Genomic DNA, 18,101 nt, shown 5'->3' on the forward strand with positions numbered 1-18,101 from the left:
TCTTCTTCCCTCCGCTCCCCCCCATAGTCTGGCATCTCTGTCTTCTACCCTTCCAGCGTCTTCTCCCCATCTCTCTCTGTTCCCCATTTCTCTTCAGCATCTTCTCCCCACTGTCTCTCCCACATTTCCCTTCAATGTCTGTTCCTCTCCATCCCCATTCAGCATCTGTTCCATTCCTTTCCACCACCACCCTTCTCTCCTGCCATCCCCTTCAGTGTCTGTTCCTTTTGACCATCTCCCTCCCTCCCCCCCCTTACCTTCGTGGTGCGTTACAGTGTAATTTGTTCAAGCCACCGGAACCTGCCTGAAGTCACGTGCGTCTGCAACTTCCAGCTGCATCAGAGGAGAAGCTTCCACCCGCAGACACACACGGCTTCAGGCAGTTTCCAGTGGCTTGAACAAATACACTGTAATGCGCCACGAAGGTAAGGGTGAGGGAGGGAGATAGATGCAGCCGGTAGGTAGGAAGGAGGGAGGTGACCGCACGCGTTCCCTCCCTTAACTGTGGAGACAAGGCTATTCAACGCTCCATGGGGCGGTAGATGGCCTTGTCCCCGTACCCGCAGTGAGCACTTTTTTTCCTCCACCGTTTCGGCGGGTTACCCATGGCTAGACGCGGGTAACAGCCATCGTGTCATTCTCTATTATGCATGTACAAGTTGGTAAAGAAGCAATTGATCAAGATGGAGGGACATGGCGATTATAGGGGACAGCCTTGATACAGCCAGATTGGCAAAACATATCGGATAGTCCCCAGCCAACGTTTAAACAGATAGGTGCTACTAATTTAAGAAAATCACGAAAAAGAAATGAATGATAAAAAATAAAAAATAGAATGATGATTCTAGAAGAAAAAAATTTTCAAATGAGGTAGATGAAGCGATTTGATGCACTGCACTAATGAAGATCCTAGCTTATCTTTAAAAATATATTTTAGAGGGAATGATATGAGGTTGCACAGTGTTTTGTGATATATACTGAGGTGCTGCCAAAAGTATAAGTGCTAATACTGTGTACAATCTATATAATGTGACCAACCCAGCACCAGCGCTGGCTTACTCCCAAGAATATAGCATCAGGAACTTACGGTCCCTTACCAGAAGAGCTGACCAGGTCAGTAGCCATAGTCAGGAGTCATCTGGCTACTCCCTGGGCAGTGAAGCTGAACAAGACAGGGACTAGTTACCAAGCCACACTCAAAGTTTACCTCAGGAAAGGTTTATTTTTGAGCCAAGAAGGTTTACTGTTTTTAAAGAGAAGCCTGTTATTTTAAGACAGTCCCTAAAAAAGCAGTATGGAGAGAGCCAGGTTCTATAGCTTAGAGAGCCAGATCCCCTCCCCTGCTCCAGGTACAGCAGGTGTGGCTATCCCAAGCATAAAATGCAGAGCTTGGAACAGCAGAGGAGGGAGCAGGTGAAACAGCCTCAGGAGCAGCAGTGGAAGCTGGCACTGGCCCACAGGTGGTGCCCATTGCCTCCCAACCTGGTTGGTCCCTGGAGGTTTGGGGTGAAACCAGTTCCTCCTCACACATTTCTACCTCTTGGCCCAACCATGGCTAAGCAAGGCACTGCTTTGCTCCCTTGGTCCCAGCCTGGAGTTAGTTTTCATAAAATAAAATAATCAATTGTGCTATTTGTGCAGTTTTCACTACTTTTTGTTTTTGTTTTGCAACTACAGTGGTGGTAGTGATTTTTTCCATTTTTTTTTTTTGCATTTGCCTTTTATAAAATTACCCTATACACAAGAGTACACTGTGTTCAATAGAGGAGTTTGAGTAGAACTTCAGCAGAATTGTAAAGTACATGCATAGTTTACAAAATTTGCCCTTATAACTATCATCCTGTCTCCCTCCTCCCCTTCTTATCCAAGCTACCTGAACATATTGATCATCGTCATTGCTTGAAGTTCTTTCATTTCAAGCTATCCTTGACCAGCTTCAGTTGGTCTTTTGCCCTCTTCATTCTACAGAAACTGCCATGAATGTCTCCAATGACATGCTCCTGGCCAATTCCAAAGGCTTCTACTCCATCCTCATCCTTTTCAATCTATCCGCAGCTTTTGATATGGTAAATCACCACCTACTCATCGATACACTGACCTCAGTTAGATTTCAGGGCTCTGTTATCGCATGGTTTTCTTTCTATCTTTCCCATCTCACCTTTAGTGTATGCTGTGGTGAATCCTCCACCACCACTATCCCACTGTCAGTCAGTATACCTTAGGGCTCTATCCTGGGACCAGTTCTTTTTTCCATCTACACTTCTTCATTTGGTGTTCTAATTTCCTCCCATGGCTTTCAATATCACCTCTATATTGACAATTCGCAGATTTATCTCTCTACACCTGAAATCTTGTCAAACATTCAGTCCCAGATTTCAACCTGCTTATCTGACATCGCTACCTGGAATAAGCACAAACATCAGCGCAGGTGCCATAAGGCGGTAAAAGGGGCCAAAAGAGACTATGAGGAAAAAATAGCCAAGGAGGCAAAAAACTTCAAGACGTTCTTTCAATATATTAAGGGGAAACGACCCGCGAAGGAAGCAGTGGGACGGTAGGATGACCAAGGAATAAAGGGAGTGCTAAAGGAGAACAAAGAAATCGCAGAAGACTTGAGGCGGTCCAGAGGAGGACGACGAAAATGATAGGAGGCTTGCGCCAGAAGACGTATGAGGAGAGACTGGAAGCCCTGAATATGTATACCCTAGAGGAAAGGAGAGACAGGGGAGATATGATTCAGACGTTCAAATACTTGAAGGGTATTAACGTAGAACAAAATTTTTCCAGAGAAAGGAAAATGGTAAAACCAGAGGACATAATTTGAGGTTGAGGGGTGGTAGATTCAGGGGCAATGTTAGAAAATTCTACTTTACGGAGAGGGTAGTGGATGCCTGGAATGCGCTCCCGAGAGAGGTGGTGGAGAGTAAAACTGTGACTGAGTTCAAAGAAGCGTGGGATGAACACAGAAGATTTAGAATCAGAAAATAATATTAAATATTGAACTAGGCCAGTTATTGGGCAGACTTGCACGGTCTGTGTCTGTGTATGGCCGTTTGGTGGAGGATGGGCAGGGGAGGGCTTCAATGGCTGAGAGGGTGTAGATGGGCTGGAGTAAGTCTTAAAAGAGATTTCGGCAGTTGGAACCCAAGCACAGTACTGGGTAAAGCTTTGGATTCTTGCCCAGAAATAGCTAAGAAGAAAAAAAAAAAAAAAAAAATTTAAATTGAATCAGGTTTGGCAGACTGGATGGACCATTCGGGTCTTTATCTGTCGTCATCTACTATGTTACTATGTTACTATGCAGACAAACTGAACATATTTTTTGCGTCTGTATTTACCAAAGAGAATATACACAACATACTGGAACCCATCAGGCTATATGCTGGAAGCAAAGACGGGAAACTGACAGGGTTGAGAGTCAGTCTAGAAGAGTTATGCAGGCAAATTGAAAGGCTTAAGAGCGATAAATCCCCGTGACCGGATGGCATCCATTCAAGGTTCATCAAGGAACTGAATGGGACTATAGCTAAATCAGTCGATCAAATAGGGAAAGATTCCAGATGACTGGAAGGTGGCGAATGTTACGCCGATCTTCACAAAAGGTTTGAGGGGAGATCCGGGAAACTACAGACCGGTGAGTCTGACCTTGGTACCAGGAAAGATGGTAGAGGCACTGATAGAGGACACGGTTTAATGAGGACCAGCCAGCATGGTTTCAGCAAAGGCAGATCTTGCCTGACGAACTTGCTGTACTTCTTTGAGGGAGTAATCATGCAGATAGACAAGGGAGACCAAACACAAACACAAACGGCTCCAAATCCGCTTCATGGACACCATCCTGTGGTGTTCCACAGGGCTCTCCCCTATCCCCTATTCTCTTCAACATATATATGACCTCCCTGAAGCTCCTTAAACTATCCCCCCTTGAAACAATTTACACATATGCAGACGATATCCTCATCCTCCTCGAAACAGATCCAAACCTTACAAACCTCCAAGAGAACATCACATCATGCATAATGAAACTTCACGCCAGGTCCCTCTCAGTACAGATGAAATTAAATGAATCAAAAACAAAATTACTCTGGCTCGGCCCAAAATTAGCTCACCTGCCCGCCCTCTTCTCCCTACCCACAGGCCCTGCTCTACACCTTGAGTTCTCAAGCAAGATCCTTGGCATCACTATCGACTCCTCCCTTTCCCTCAACGATCACCTGAATTCCCTGGCAAAATCTTGTTGTTTCAGCCTCCACATGCTGAGGAAAGTTAGATCCTATTTTCACCAAAAGCATTTCACTGTCCTTGTACAATCCATCATCCTATCCAAACTCGATTATTGTAACGCCATCTACTTAGGCCTAACGAAAAAAAGTCTTCGCAGACTCCAGCTTATCCAGAACACTGCGGCTAAGCTGATTTTTGCTAAATGCAAATATGACCACGTCTCCCCTCTACTTACCAATCTTCACTGGCTCCCAGTACTTTCCAGAATTCATTTCAAATGCTCCTGCCTGGCTTTCAAGATCATTCACGGCATCCTTCCGCCCCTACTCCCTCTATCCTTCCTCGCCCCGACACCAACTACCACCAGATCTGCCCACAGACATAAACTATCCTTCCCCTCTCTACACGGCATCCTCCACGCAGGTAAACTGGGTAGATCCCTCCTCTCCAAAATCACCGGCCTCTGGAACGACCTCACTGTCCCACTGCGGAACCTGGACTCCCTCCAACTATTCCAAAAACAACTGAAAACCTGGCTTTTCTCTAGCATATAATAATCTCTTCTCCTGATTATATCCCCTCTTTTTATGCTTTGTAAACTCTTTCTCTTCTCTCTTCCCATATTTTTTAAACTCTGTAAACCGTGTCAAGCTCCACTTCAGTGGAGAAGATGCGGTATATAAACCTAAGGCTTAGTTTAGTTTAGACCGGGCAACATTTTATATCTGGATTTTCAGAAGGTGTTCGACAAGGTTCCACATGAACGACTATTTCGTAAAATTACAAGCCATGGAATCAAGGGTGAAATACTCACCTGGATTAAAAATTGGCTGGGAGTGTAGGAAACAGAGAGTGGGGTAAATGGACAATACTCGGACTGGAAGAGTGTCACCAGTGGGGTGCCGCAGGGCCCGGTGCTTGGATCTGTGCTCTTCAACATCTTTATAAACGATCTGGACATTGGTACGATGAGTGAGGTGATTAAATTTGCGGACGATACAAAGCTATTCAGAGTAGTGAAGACACAGGGAGATTGTGAAGATCTACAAAGTGACATAATCAAGTTCGAGAAATGGGCATCGACATGGCAAATGAGGTTCAACGTGGATTAGTGCAAAGTGATGCATGTTGGTAACAAAAATCTCACGCACGAATACAGGATGTCCGGGGCAGTACTTGGAGAGACTTCCCAGGAAAGAGACTTGGGAGTTCTGATCGACAAGTCAATGAAGCCACTTGCGCAATGTGCGGTGGCGACAAAAAGGGCGAACAGAATGCTAGGAATGATAAAGAAGGGGTCACAAACCGATCAGAAAAGGTTATCATGCTGCTGTACCAGGCCATGGTGCGCCCTCACCTGGAGTACTGCGTCCAGCACTGGTTGCCATACATGAAGAAGGACATGGTACTACTCGAAAGGGTCCAGAGAAGAGCGACTAAAATGGTTAAGGGGCTGGTAGAGTTGCCATACAGTGAGAGATTGGATAAACTGGGCCTCTTCTCCCTTGAAAAGAGGAGATTGAGAGGAGACATGATCGAAACACTCAAAATACTGAAGGGAATAGACTTAGTAGATAAAGACAGACTGTTCACACTCTCCAAGGTAGGGAGAATGAGAGGGCACTCTCTAAAGTTGAAAGGGGATAAATTCCATACAAACATAAGGAAGTTTTTCTTTACCCAGAGAGTGGTGGAGAGCTGGAATGCTCTTCTGGAGTCTGTTGTAGGGGAAAACACCCTCCAGGATTTCAAGACTAAACTGGACAAGTTCCTGCTAAACTGGGACGTACGCAGGTAAGGCTGAACTCATTTAGAGCACTGGTCTTTGACCTGGGGGCCGACACGTGAGCGGACTGCTGGGCAGGATGGAGCACTGGTCTGAACCAGCAGAGGCAATTCTTATGTTCTTATGTCTCGCTGCCATCTAATGTTAAACATGGCCATAACTGAGCTCCTTATCTTTCCACCTAAACCTGCTCTCCTCTTCTCCCATTCTCTATTTCTGTGAACATCACCCTCATCCTCCCTGTCTCATTGGCTCACAAACTTGGGGTAATCTTTGACTCATCTCTCTCCTTCTCTTCACATATCCAATAGACTGCCAAAACATGTTTCTTTCTCCACAATATCGTTAAAATCAGACCCTTACTTTCTGAGCACACTGTCAAGACCCTCATCCATAGAATTCCTATTAACGTTGGAGCATTTACCTTGCCAGCCCACAGTAGAAACCTCTATTGCATTGTTTGATTAGCTTATGAAGGTAACCCTTCTTCAGATCAGGGCTAGGCCTGAAACCTCAACTTACCACATACCTTCATTGAGATGGTGCCCTCTTCACTGTCAGCTTTTTGTAGAATGACTGAATCGTCTAGATGTTGGGGTGGGTATGGACTTCTTATGGCTTCACCTGTAGGAAAGTTCATATGCTCAATATGAACCTTTATACTATAGGCGCATTTTCAAAAGAGAAAAACATCCAAAAAATGTCATAAGGTGGTTTTGGATGTTTTTCTTGCTAAAACGTCTAAATCACTATTTTCAAAATCCATATTTTAGATGGTTTTTAGGTTGTTCATTTAAATTCCAAGGGGGCGTATTGAAGGCATGTTTTGGGCAGATTTAGGACTTGGACATTTTGCAGCAATAATCAAACATTTAATAAAATATCCAGGGCACCATTTAGACATTTGAGGCTAGACCTGTTTTAAAAACAAATAAGGGTTAAAAGGTGTCCAAACTGACCAGATGATCACTGGCAGGATTAAGGCATGAACCCCCTTACTCCCCAAGAAGTCACCGACCCTCTCCCACTATTCTAAGATGTGAAACAAAATAGTACATTCCTGCCTGTTTGATAGCTTCAGATGGGCACACAGACATAAAAAGATGACACCTGTAGGTAAAAGGGCTACTGTTGTGGTATACAAGTAGGTAGAATAAGTTTTGGGTGAGTTTTGGAGGCTCACCATACAATATAAGCAGGTTATGGTGAGATGTGTACCTTGTATTTTTTAATGTGATGCTCACTGCCGTACCGCCTAAAGTGCCCCTCTGCTGTGCTCAGATGTCTGTGGCTAGTTTGCTAAGAATGATGGCTGCTTGTACGTCCCAATGGCTTGTTTGAGTGCATTTTTTTTTAAACTATTTTTTTTAAATGGACAAAAAATATAGATGCACTAAGGGCAAACACAACTTGAAATGGTCATTTTCGGAAAAAAAAAGACGTTTTGCTGCTTTGAAAATGGTCAGACTTAGACGTCCTATTGAAAATGCCCCTCTATGTATACTAAGAATGCAAACCAGACAAAACTGTTTAACAAATATGTGCAGTAAAGCAGTGTTTCTTAACATGCATGTTTCTAATAAGTGTATTGTGCTGTAATGTTAATATTTTATGTAAAAGCATCATCTCTTGTGCACAATTGTAGTTTTAAAAATGAATAAAGTTTAAAAAAACCTCAAAACTAAAAAAACATGCAGTACATGTACCCTTAGGGGTATGCAAGTCGCTTGTTGGGGGTATGCGGCACTGGCCGCTACCGAGAATATTGCCTACCTGCCTGTGAATCCACTACCAGGATCCCTCCTTTCTAGCCGTTAGTGGGGATCCCTCCTTCTTGCCCTTCACCCTACGTTGAAGCCGCTGCTGGGGATCCCTCCTTCCTGCCCGCCCCCCTCCACAGAAGCTGACCCAGAGGGCTTCCCTCTGATGTCAGAACAGATGTGGGGGGGGGGGGGTCCCAGTTACCTCCTTCTACCTCAGTGGCTCTTGATGCAGGGACGCGCAAGATGCAATTCACATGCTGTATGTAGCTGACCTGGAAATCTTCTCTCTGGTGTCAGAGTTTTTTTTTTTTAATAATTCTTTATTCATTTTCAAATTAAACAAGTGCACAAAACAAATTATTCCAGAATAGCACTTTGATATCTGCCACATAAACTTCTAGTAAAATCAATAACTCCCCTCTACCACCCTCCCTTCGTCATATTTTCAATAAAAATATACACATATTATATATCATAGTATAACATAATAAGTAACATTATTTCCAACTCCCTCCCCCCATTAGTGTGCTAAAAAAGAAAACGAAAAGGAGAAGAGAAGAAGTGGTGACTATTCACTACAATATTTTGCCAATGGCCCCCATAATTTTATAAATTTAATATATGTCCCTCTTTGTACTGCTATTGCACGTTCCATTTTAAATATATGGCATAATGAATTCCACCAAAATGTATCACTAAGGTTCCTGTGATTTTTCCAATTGTTGGTTATGTGTTGGATGGCAACCCCTGTCATAACTAATAAAAGCTTGTTGTTCTCTGATGATATTTGACTCTTTTTCCTCATCATCATGCCAAATAGCACTGTATCATAAGAGAGTGCCACATGATTTTCCAATAATGTATTTACTTGAGACCATATTGAATTCCAAAATATCTTAAATATAGGGACAAAAATAAAGTAGATGATCTAATGTCCCAGGTTCCAAATTACAATGCCAACTTCATATTTTTTTTAAGGTTGTATTTTGTTATGGTGCTTTGCAAAATATTTACCCCTCCCTTTTACTAAACCGCAATAGCAGTTTTTAGTACAGGGAGCCGCGCTGAATGCTCTGCACTGCTCCCGATGCTCAATGAGTTCCTATGAGCATCAGGAGCAATGCACATCCCTGCGCTAAAAAATGTTATTGTGGTTTAGTAAAAGGGGGGATTAATAAATAAAGACTTAAAAAAACAAAAAATGAAAATCAATGGATAACTTCAGCAAGCATCACTTATCTGAGCAGATGCTATGGCTACCCATATAAATGCTTTAGAATATTTTATTTTTATTTATATATTTAATTTTTTAACCCGTCCTCCCAAATGAGCTCAGAATGGGTTACAAATCAGGTATTCAAACATCCCTATTTGTTCCAGTGGGCTCACAATCTATCTAATGTAATTGGGGTGGTGGAGAACATAAGAATCGCCTCTGCTGAGTCAGACCACAGGTCCATCATGCCCAGCAGTCCGCTCCCGCGGTGGCCCCCTAGGCCAATGACCTGTAAGTGATCTATTACTCTAAAGCATTTGTACTGTATAGTACCCCTCTAATTATACCCTTCAATCCCCTTTTCCTTCAGGAATTTGTCCAGTCCCATTTTGAAACCCAAAATCGTGCTCTGCTTTACTACCTCCTCCGGAAGTGCATTCCAGGTGGAGGATTAAGTGACTTGTCCAGGGTCACTTTAAAGCATTTCTACAGCCTATATAAGCATGTCTACCTTCTGTTTGAAGAGTTGTTCAAGTGGGGGGAGAGAATTTGGAACTCACATATATATACTTTTTTTTTTTTTTTTTTAGAATATTTGTTTTATTTTAAATTCTTTATTCATTTAAAAATCAAATTCAAGTGGAAAACAGAATAAATTAATCGTTTTACAATATAAACATCACTTAAGTTTTACAAGATTCATACAGATTAATACCCTCCCCCCACCCAACCCAATCATTTCCATTAGAATAACTGTAAATTTTCCCCTAATATTAGTATTATATTATACTTTTTAAAACAAAAAATACATATATTATGTGACAGGGAAGTGCCTGTCAGCGGTTTAAACCCGGTTTTGGACCCTGCCTTGCAAAGGGCTGTCCCTATTCCTAAGCCCAGGAAACTGTCTAGTATCCCTGTGCCTATCACTAAGAGCCAACAGGCAGGGCAAGGCAGAGAGGCAAGGACAGAAACCATAACGTATAGTTTAGGGCACTATAATTCCTTTTATGATCCCTTGGGCAAAGCTCTGACAAAACCTCTGAGAAAGAAAACCAGCACAGGCATGGTTAATGAGGGGTGTGTGGCTAGCAAGCAGGACGAACCCAGGGGGAGAGTGAGATTAGGCTTGCAGCATAAAATGAGCCCAGGTGGAAACAATAGGAGGAGGGCTGAGGAGATTACAAACACTGTGGAGAATACTGGAGAGAAGATTGGAAGGAGGAATGCAGGGAAGAGCCAGGCTGCACTAAGCAGGATAGAGCCTGCCAAGAGGTCTCTGTCCCACACCTTAGCTAAAGCACAGCTGGTCTTACAACCCTCCCGAGTGACCAGACTTCTAGCTCCTCAACAGCAGTGCAGAGAAGTAGCGAGACTTCCAGGACAGGGCTGTCCGTTAGCTGGCCCTGAGGGGAGTTCTTACCCTGGCTCAGAGAATGGTGATTTCCTAATGGAATTAGAAAGGGCGTTATCTGAGAGCAGTGACATGGAATGCAATCTCGCAGCATGGGATCTCCAGGAGAGTCACAGATAACGAGGTATGAATGGGGGAGGGGAATGAAAGTGAATGTTTGGAAGTAGCGTTCTTTCTCCCTTAGTCTAACTGTGAACTAGTATGAATAAATTACTTAGAGCCCGAGAGGAAAGCCTGTGAAGATAGGGAAGGAGGTGAGAACCTGTAATTAACCTCCTCAGAAAGCTTGCACGGAACTTAGAGTCCCGATATTTCTTAACCCTGAAGCAGGAACTTTAGGAGGGGACTAACAACAGTCTGAAACGGTTGGGTGATAGAGTTCCCTAGCCCTACCCTGGGAGTTTGGGGTAGTGGGGGCATTGGGCTTCAGGTGGGACAGTGCTAAAGCTTCCTAACGATTTTTCAAACAGAAAAAGCAAAATCAGGAGAAAACGTTTTTGGTTTTATTTTTGGCTTTTCGGCCTGGACATCAGGCTGGACTATATGAAAGTATGTTTTGTTTAAGTCTCCTCAACCCAGAGGGACTGCGGGAACCCTAGTGCTGTAAACTGAGGGAAATAAAAGAAAAGCTGAACTTTACCACTAACGCAGCCTCCATTAATTATTTCACTGTTTCCCAGTGGGAGTCCTCCTGGGAGCGCTTGGTCCTTACGCCTGGGGCGGGAGCTGGGTTGCCAGCGCTAGGCTTACCCCCGGCCCCGCCACAATATATATCCATTCAGACTTATTTTTCAAACCACAAAATTTATCATCCTTCCCCCCTATTCCATCCGTAAAAATAGTTGATTAAAGACTTTGTATACTCCTACCCCTCCCCTCTTCCTGGATGTGCATATTATCTAATAACAGACCATAACTATAGAGATTCTATAAAGGACGTCAATGGGCCCCAAATTAATTTCATTATTCCCTAACATAACAGTGTTCATTTTCTCATATTTATAGATTAGACATAAACTAGCCCAGTGTTTTTCAACCTTTTTATACCCATGGACCGGAAGAAATAAAAGAATTATTTTGTGGACCAGCAAACTACTAGGACTACAATTTTAAAACCCCGTTTCCGCCCCATCTCCGCGAGCTAGGTCACCTCAGTAACTATAGAAAAATAGACAAATATAGTGCAAAATATAGACAGCAGATATAAATTTTCAAAACTGACACGTTTTAATCACTAAATTGAAAATAAAATCATTTTTCCTACCTTTGCTGTCTGGTGATTTCATGAGTCTGTGACTGCGTTTCCTCCTTTCTTTCATGTCTTTCTTTCTGCACTCAGGCCCAAGAAATTGTCCTTTTCTATTCCCTCCCTCTTTCCTTCCCATGTCCTTAGTGCCCCTTCCCATGTCTTTAGTGCCCCCAGTGCCTCCTTCCCATGTCCTTAATGCCCCTTCCTGTCTTTAGTGCCCCCAGTGCCTCCTTCCCATGTCCTTAGTGCTCCCTCCTGTCTTTAGTTCCCCCAGTGCATCCTTCCCATGTCCTTAGTGCTCCCAGTGCTTCCTTCCCATGTCTTTTGTGCCCCCAGTGCCTCCTTCCCTTGTCCTTAGTGCCCCCAGTGCCTCCTTTCCATGTCCTTAGTGCCCCTTCCTGTCTTTAGTGCCCCAGTGCATCCTTCCCATGTCCTTAGTGCCCCCAGTGCTTCCTTCCCATGTCTTTAGTGCCCCCAGTGCCTCTTTCCCATGTCCTTAGTGCCCCAGTGCCTCCTTCCCATGTCCTTAGTGCCCCTTCCTGTCTTTAGTGCCCCCAGTGCATCCTTCCCATGTCCTTAGTGCCCCCAGTGCTTCCTTCCCATGTCTTTAGTGCCCCCAGTGCCTCCTTCCTATGTCCCTCTCACTGCCTTCCAGACTTTGTCCCACCCCCACCCCCGAAGCCAGCCTGCCTGCTTGTCTACCTCCCTGGCCAAAGCCAGCCTGATTGCCTGCCTACCTCCTTCCCTCCCTGCCAAGCAAAAAAAAAAGTGCCTCCCTTCTTCCTTTCCCCGGCCTGCTGCTATCTTACAGCTTTGCTGCTGCTAAAGCCAACACGAAGTCTTCTTTCCAACATCAATTCTGAGTTGGAGAGGACGTTCTGGGCCAGCCAGGCGATTGGCTGGCCCAGAATGTCCTCTCCAACGTCAGAATTAACGTCGGAAAGAAGACTTCCTGTCGGCTTTAGCAGCAGCAGAGCTGTAAGATAGCAGCAGACCGGGGAAAGAAAGGAGGAGGATTTTTTTTCGCAGCAGGTAGGGATACAAAATGATTGCCTGTTCCATTGTCTCCGAGCACAGCTTCGGGACGCTGTCCCTGAAAACAGGACATTTCGGCGTCCCGAACCTGTGTGTGGGGACAACGGGATAGGAGGTCTGAAAACCTATGGTCACCTTAATGTTGCCAGCCCTGCGTGGACCAGCAGAAATTTCCTGCGGACCGGCGGTTGAAGAACAGTGAACTAGCCCACCAGAATGTAAAGTTGAGACGATCCCAGTTTTTCCAATTTCGTGTAAGCAATTGTATAGCCGTACTTGTCATAATTAAAAAAAGACGTCTTTTATGTTTATTTAAGGGATCTTTGATATGCAAAATGGTACCACAAATTATTGTTTCATAAGTTAAAGGAATCTCAGAATTTAAAATATTATTAATACTAGTGTTTAAGCCTGTTACATTAACGGGTGCTAGAATAGATTAGTCTTATCCAGTATGGCTATTCTTCTTATGTCTTACCCCCTCTATTCAGGCTCCCATTTCCCCTTTTACCTTCCCTATTTCCACCTTTTTCACCAACTTAAAAATCTGTCTCCTTTCTCTGTCCTTCACCTCCATAGAACTCCCTCTTCATTCCCCCTTCACTTGTTCTTCCAGCTCCTATCTTCAGCCCTTTTCTCTCACATGCCCCCTTTTGTAGCCCCCTTTTCCTCCTTTTTTCATCCCCAGCTCCCTTCTCTCACACATTCCTTTATAGCCCCCAAACCCAACCCCCTTCTCATACCTACTCTTCCAGCCCTCAGTTCTAGGCCCAGTCTCATCACACCTGTCTTCCTTTTCAGCCCCTTCTCTCACAACTCACCTTTTGCAGTCCCAAGCTCCAGCCCTCTTCTCCGAACTGTTTTCTTTTAACATCAGGTCTCTTTACCCAAGAGCCCCCCTTTAAAGCCTCTTTCCCTCACATGTCCCCTTTTTACAGCCCCAGCTCCAAACCCCTTTTTAGCCCCCCCCAGCCCCCTTCTCACATCTTTTCCCTTTCAGCCTCCAGGCCCAGCCCCCTTTTCTCACATACAGTATGTCCCTTTTCTGCCCCCTTCTCTTACACATCCCCATTGTCAGCTTTTGTGGCGGCAGCTGCTGCTGACCACCAGCCATAACTCCATTACAAAAGATCCTCGGACGGTTGGGAGTGATCTCCCCCTCCCCCCTTTTCCGGGCATCCAATCTTGCTCCAGGGGAGTGTGGGGGGGGGGTCACAGCCGCAGGCATCGGGAGGAGTTTTTGTTGTTGCTTGGGGGGATGGGGGTTCGGGAAATCGGGGGTGCCGCTGGTCTGTTACATGTGGGTGTCGTCCGGCTCCCCTGGAACTGGTTACTGTTTCATCCGAAGGTGAACGCCAGTCCCAAACACAAAAACAAAAAAAGGATCCAAAAAAGATCTGCAGAAAAAATCAGCCAGAAGCAAACAAAATAAAACTGCAGACTGTGTACAAGATGCAGGCAAATTTTAATATGTTCTTGTCATATTAAAATTTGCCTGCATCTTGTACACAGTCTGCAGGCAGGATCCAGTACATACCCTGACGCAAAATATAGGCCTGATGATACCTATAAAAATTTGGAAAATTTACCCCTCCCTCTATAATTGGTTTTTGAAGAGATACTAAAGGTATTCTAGAAGTTTTGCCCATCCAAACAAATTTAATAAGAATACTATTCATTTTTTTGTAAAAAGAACCTTGAAAATAAATTAGTAACATTTCCATTTGATAACATGCCTTTCCATTGCAAATGCAAGCAGTGTCTCACTTCCGGCTCACCACACAATTGTTTCCCACGTACTTGTCATCATAGCTATTGCTAGCAATCAGCATTTTCAGTTGGCATAACTAATGTCAGCAAAGGCCTATGGGAAATTATATCAATCTGATTCTGGGATGTTGATGCAGATAGATCACATACAGTAAGCATCCAGGCAGACTGTTTCATACAGCCCTAAAGACAGTTTCTAATAGCCCTAATTAAATCATGATTACAAACCAACTTGCAGCTAAGACCTTTATAGGACCCCCCAGGGACCCCGGAAGACATTTTGTCGAAATGCGGACCATGTTGGGTCCTGTATCCCTAGCGGACTAGGTCCTTTAAGGCTCTTATGTGGATGATTTATTTTTATGTGGATGGAATTATTTTATGTGGATGATTTCAGTGTACCTTTGGAACTTTGACACTTTCAAATAAAGTCCATTTAGGAACTCCACAGAATTTTTTTTTTTTTCTCTGGATTTTCTTCTTTGTGGATATTTTGGGGTCAATTCCTTTAGTTTTTTGCAGGTAGGATCCAGTGCATACCCTGACGCAAAATATAGGCCTGATGATACCTATAAAATTTTGGAAAATTTACCCCTCCCTCTATAATTGGTTTTTGAAGATATACTAAAGCTATTCTAGGAATTTTGCCCATCTAAACAAATTTAATAAGAATACTATTCAGTTTTTTGTAAAAAGAACCTTGAAAATAAATTGGTAACATTCCCATTTGATAACATACCAAAGGCAAAATCATCATTTTCATTGTTTGAACTCTCCCCCACCAAGATAAATATAACGGATTCCATTGCTCACACATTTCTGTAACCTTTAACAATAAAGATTTTTCATTTATTTTCATTGTTTCTTCCAAAGTCTTATAAATCCATATTCCTAAATATTTTATACCCTCTTCTTTCCAAAGAAAAGGGAACTGATCAAACAATCATTTTTAAGAATGTATATTAAGTGGAAGGATTTCTGATTTATTCCAATTAATTTTGTATCCTGAAAATTTTTGAAATCTCTCGATCAAGTCCAATAAATGTGGAATAGTAGATTCAGGATTCCTCAAATGAAGCAAAATATCATCTGCATATTGCTGAAACTTTGTACTCTCGACCATATATATACTTTTGAAAATTTAAGTATCTACACAGAATTTTATTCAGATAAACTGTGCATTCTAAGCACAAGTGTAAAAGTAAGCAAATTGTTTTCTTGAAGTATAAGCATATTTCCTCTTTGTAAATCAAATAAAAGTCTGCACAAAGTATGTATATATTTTACACTGAAATCCAAATATAGACATGGGCATAAAATATAAATGTAATTAATACTTACGTGGCATTCTTCTAAAAGTAACATCAGCCTTTAATAAATCAGGTAATAAATCATCTATTTGGTATGCTTCAAGATATGATTTCTCAACCTGTAATTACCAGCAAACAACTTGTTAGTACTGCGAGTCCATGTGGGAAAATTCAATCAGTGATTTGTCAAGATTTTCACTATTTCTGGAAATAACTATTATTATTCTCCTCAAGAAAAATCCAAAACATTCCAAAATGTCTTTCCAGGCAGCATACAAAGACAGTTTATTTCATAAGCAAATTTTTGCCCCATGATGAAGCAAACTGGGGCTCTTGTCTGAACACCTCATGATATTATTAAGGCATAATGGATCTCTGTGCTAACTTGGGAACGAGGATTTACACCAGTTTTCAGCAGGCATAAATTTGATACCCAGATTTGGTGCACCCTTTATAGAATAGCAAAAATTTTCGTGAACTGTTGTCTCATTTACATTTTTCCAGCCGAAAATACCTTTGAATCAGGAAGCCACAGCATATGTGGAAATTGTTCTATTTACAGTCATGTGATGGTAGTACATTCCTACACTTATTCAAGTTTCAAGTTTATTTATATTATTTGATTGAATGCTTTTCCAAATTACAAAGCGTTTTACAAAAGATAAAATAGGATTTCGAGAAATCACTTATACATAGTATATTAACCAAACATACAACTTTAAAAACCACTAGAAACAGTAGGAAAGAGGGGAAGAAATACAATCATTAAAGAAAAAGTACATAAAAGGGAAGTACATTAGGGGGTATGAGGAAAAGAATTAGGGACAGAAGAAAGGTCAATAGGGAGGGATTTTGGTAGTCTGAAGTTAAGGGGGGTTGGAAACAATAAGATTTTACCGGGAAAGTAAACTTTCAGTTAAAGGCTTCTTTAAAAAGAAGGCACTTTAAACAATTACAGAGGACTTCCCTATAAGTTAAGGGCTAGGACAGACTGTGATTCCAGAGGAGTAGTATATGAGGATAAATCAAAAAGTAAAGACAAAATTAATTTAACTGCCTTAATAGAAATAACTGTGAGCAACTGAACATATCACACTTTTGCATAGTCGCCATGCAAGATGGTGCATTTGTTGTATCGTTCAACTAGCTTCTGCATTCCTGCAGAGAAGTTTTTTGGTTGTTCCCAAAGTCATGTGAGCACCGTTTCCTTTACTTCAAAATATGCTTTGTCTTTTGCTCTCTGGGTCGCAGTGATGCACCCAAGTCTCATTGCTGGTGACAATTCTCTCCAAAATACTTGGATCTTCTTCATATCGTTTCAGGCTGGGTCACCACCTCCACACACTGTAGCTTGTAGATCAGTAAGCTGTTTGGGAACTCATCATGCACAGACTTTCCAAATCATCATGCATTATAGCAAATGCAGATCCATAGCTGTTATCCAAATCTGCAGCCAATTGAGACACCGTTGTCCATTGGTCTTCTCTTATCAAGGCATCCACTCTGTCAATGTGCTCTTGTGTGTGCGATGTTGATGGGTGACCAGAACGACCTTCGTCAGTTACACCTGTTCTTTCCACTTTAAACCTTTTTACCTACTCATAAACCTTTTGTTGATTTATGGTGCTATGTCCATATTGAGTCAACATCCAATGGTGAATTTCTACAGGTTTCATTCCCTCTGCTCTGTTCTAGTTATCGCATAATTTAACAATTGCCTTTAATTTTTGATTCACCCTCATATCTTATCCAATGCCCTTGCCCCTTATTACAAATGAAGGAAAGATGTTTTCCAACTATCCATAAAACCTTCCACTTGAAGTACTCACTCGACCCTCAGAAATGCCACCAGTAGTTCAACAGACTTTCATAACCACTGGCTTTACGCATCCAATCCTCACTGGGTCATACTATAATAAGCTTTACAAAATGAGATAAATATTGAGGTGCCATATTTATATGTGCAATCAATACTTAGCTTGGGTGGTGAATAGTGAGGGATCAGCACGCCAACATGTTTCACCCTTTAAGGGGTTTCTTCAGGGCTACCATCCCTAAAACCCAAGAAAAAAACCTAAGTATTATCAAGAATAATCTCATATAAATTCTAACCATTTAAAATCCCATTGAAATTCTTACCTTAATTTAGCAATTGTTTCACGACGTGGCCACCCGTTAGTCTCTATCAAGATGGCCGCGGTGTTTGATAAATCTCATTAAATACCCACTGTCAGTGATGAAACTGGGCGGGGTCAGAATCTGACGTCACGCCAGCACTGACACCCGATCCGGGGCATACAGTTCAACTGTTAAGAAATAATGTAAACCACTCCC

General features: G+C 42.6%; 1 protein-coding gene across 4 annotated transcripts in view; it reads right to left on the bottom strand.

The window, feature by feature from the left end:
* Positions 1-18,101, bottom strand: part of CCDC87 (coiled-coil domain containing 87) — a 220,106-nt gene that overhangs the window by 133,497 nt on the left and 68,508 nt on the right. For all 4 annotated transcript variants that reach the window (XM_033951406.1, XM_033951405.1, XM_033951408.1 and 1 more), the window contains 2 exons: positions 15,799-15,886; positions 6,540-6,634 (listed from right to left, as the gene is read on the bottom strand). In XM_033951406.1, the coding sequence (XP_033807297.1) occupies positions 6,540-6,634; positions 15,799-15,886 (183 nt within the window). The remainder of the gene's footprint in view (positions 1-6,539; positions 6,635-15,798; positions 15,887-18,101) is intronic.

The sequence above is a fragment of the Geotrypetes seraphini genome, chromosome 7, assembly GCF_902459505.1.
Source record: "Geotrypetes seraphini chromosome 7, aGeoSer1.1, whole genome shotgun sequence".
Lineage (NCBI taxonomy): Eukaryota > Metazoa > Chordata > Amphibia > Gymnophiona > Dermophiidae > Geotrypetes > Geotrypetes seraphini.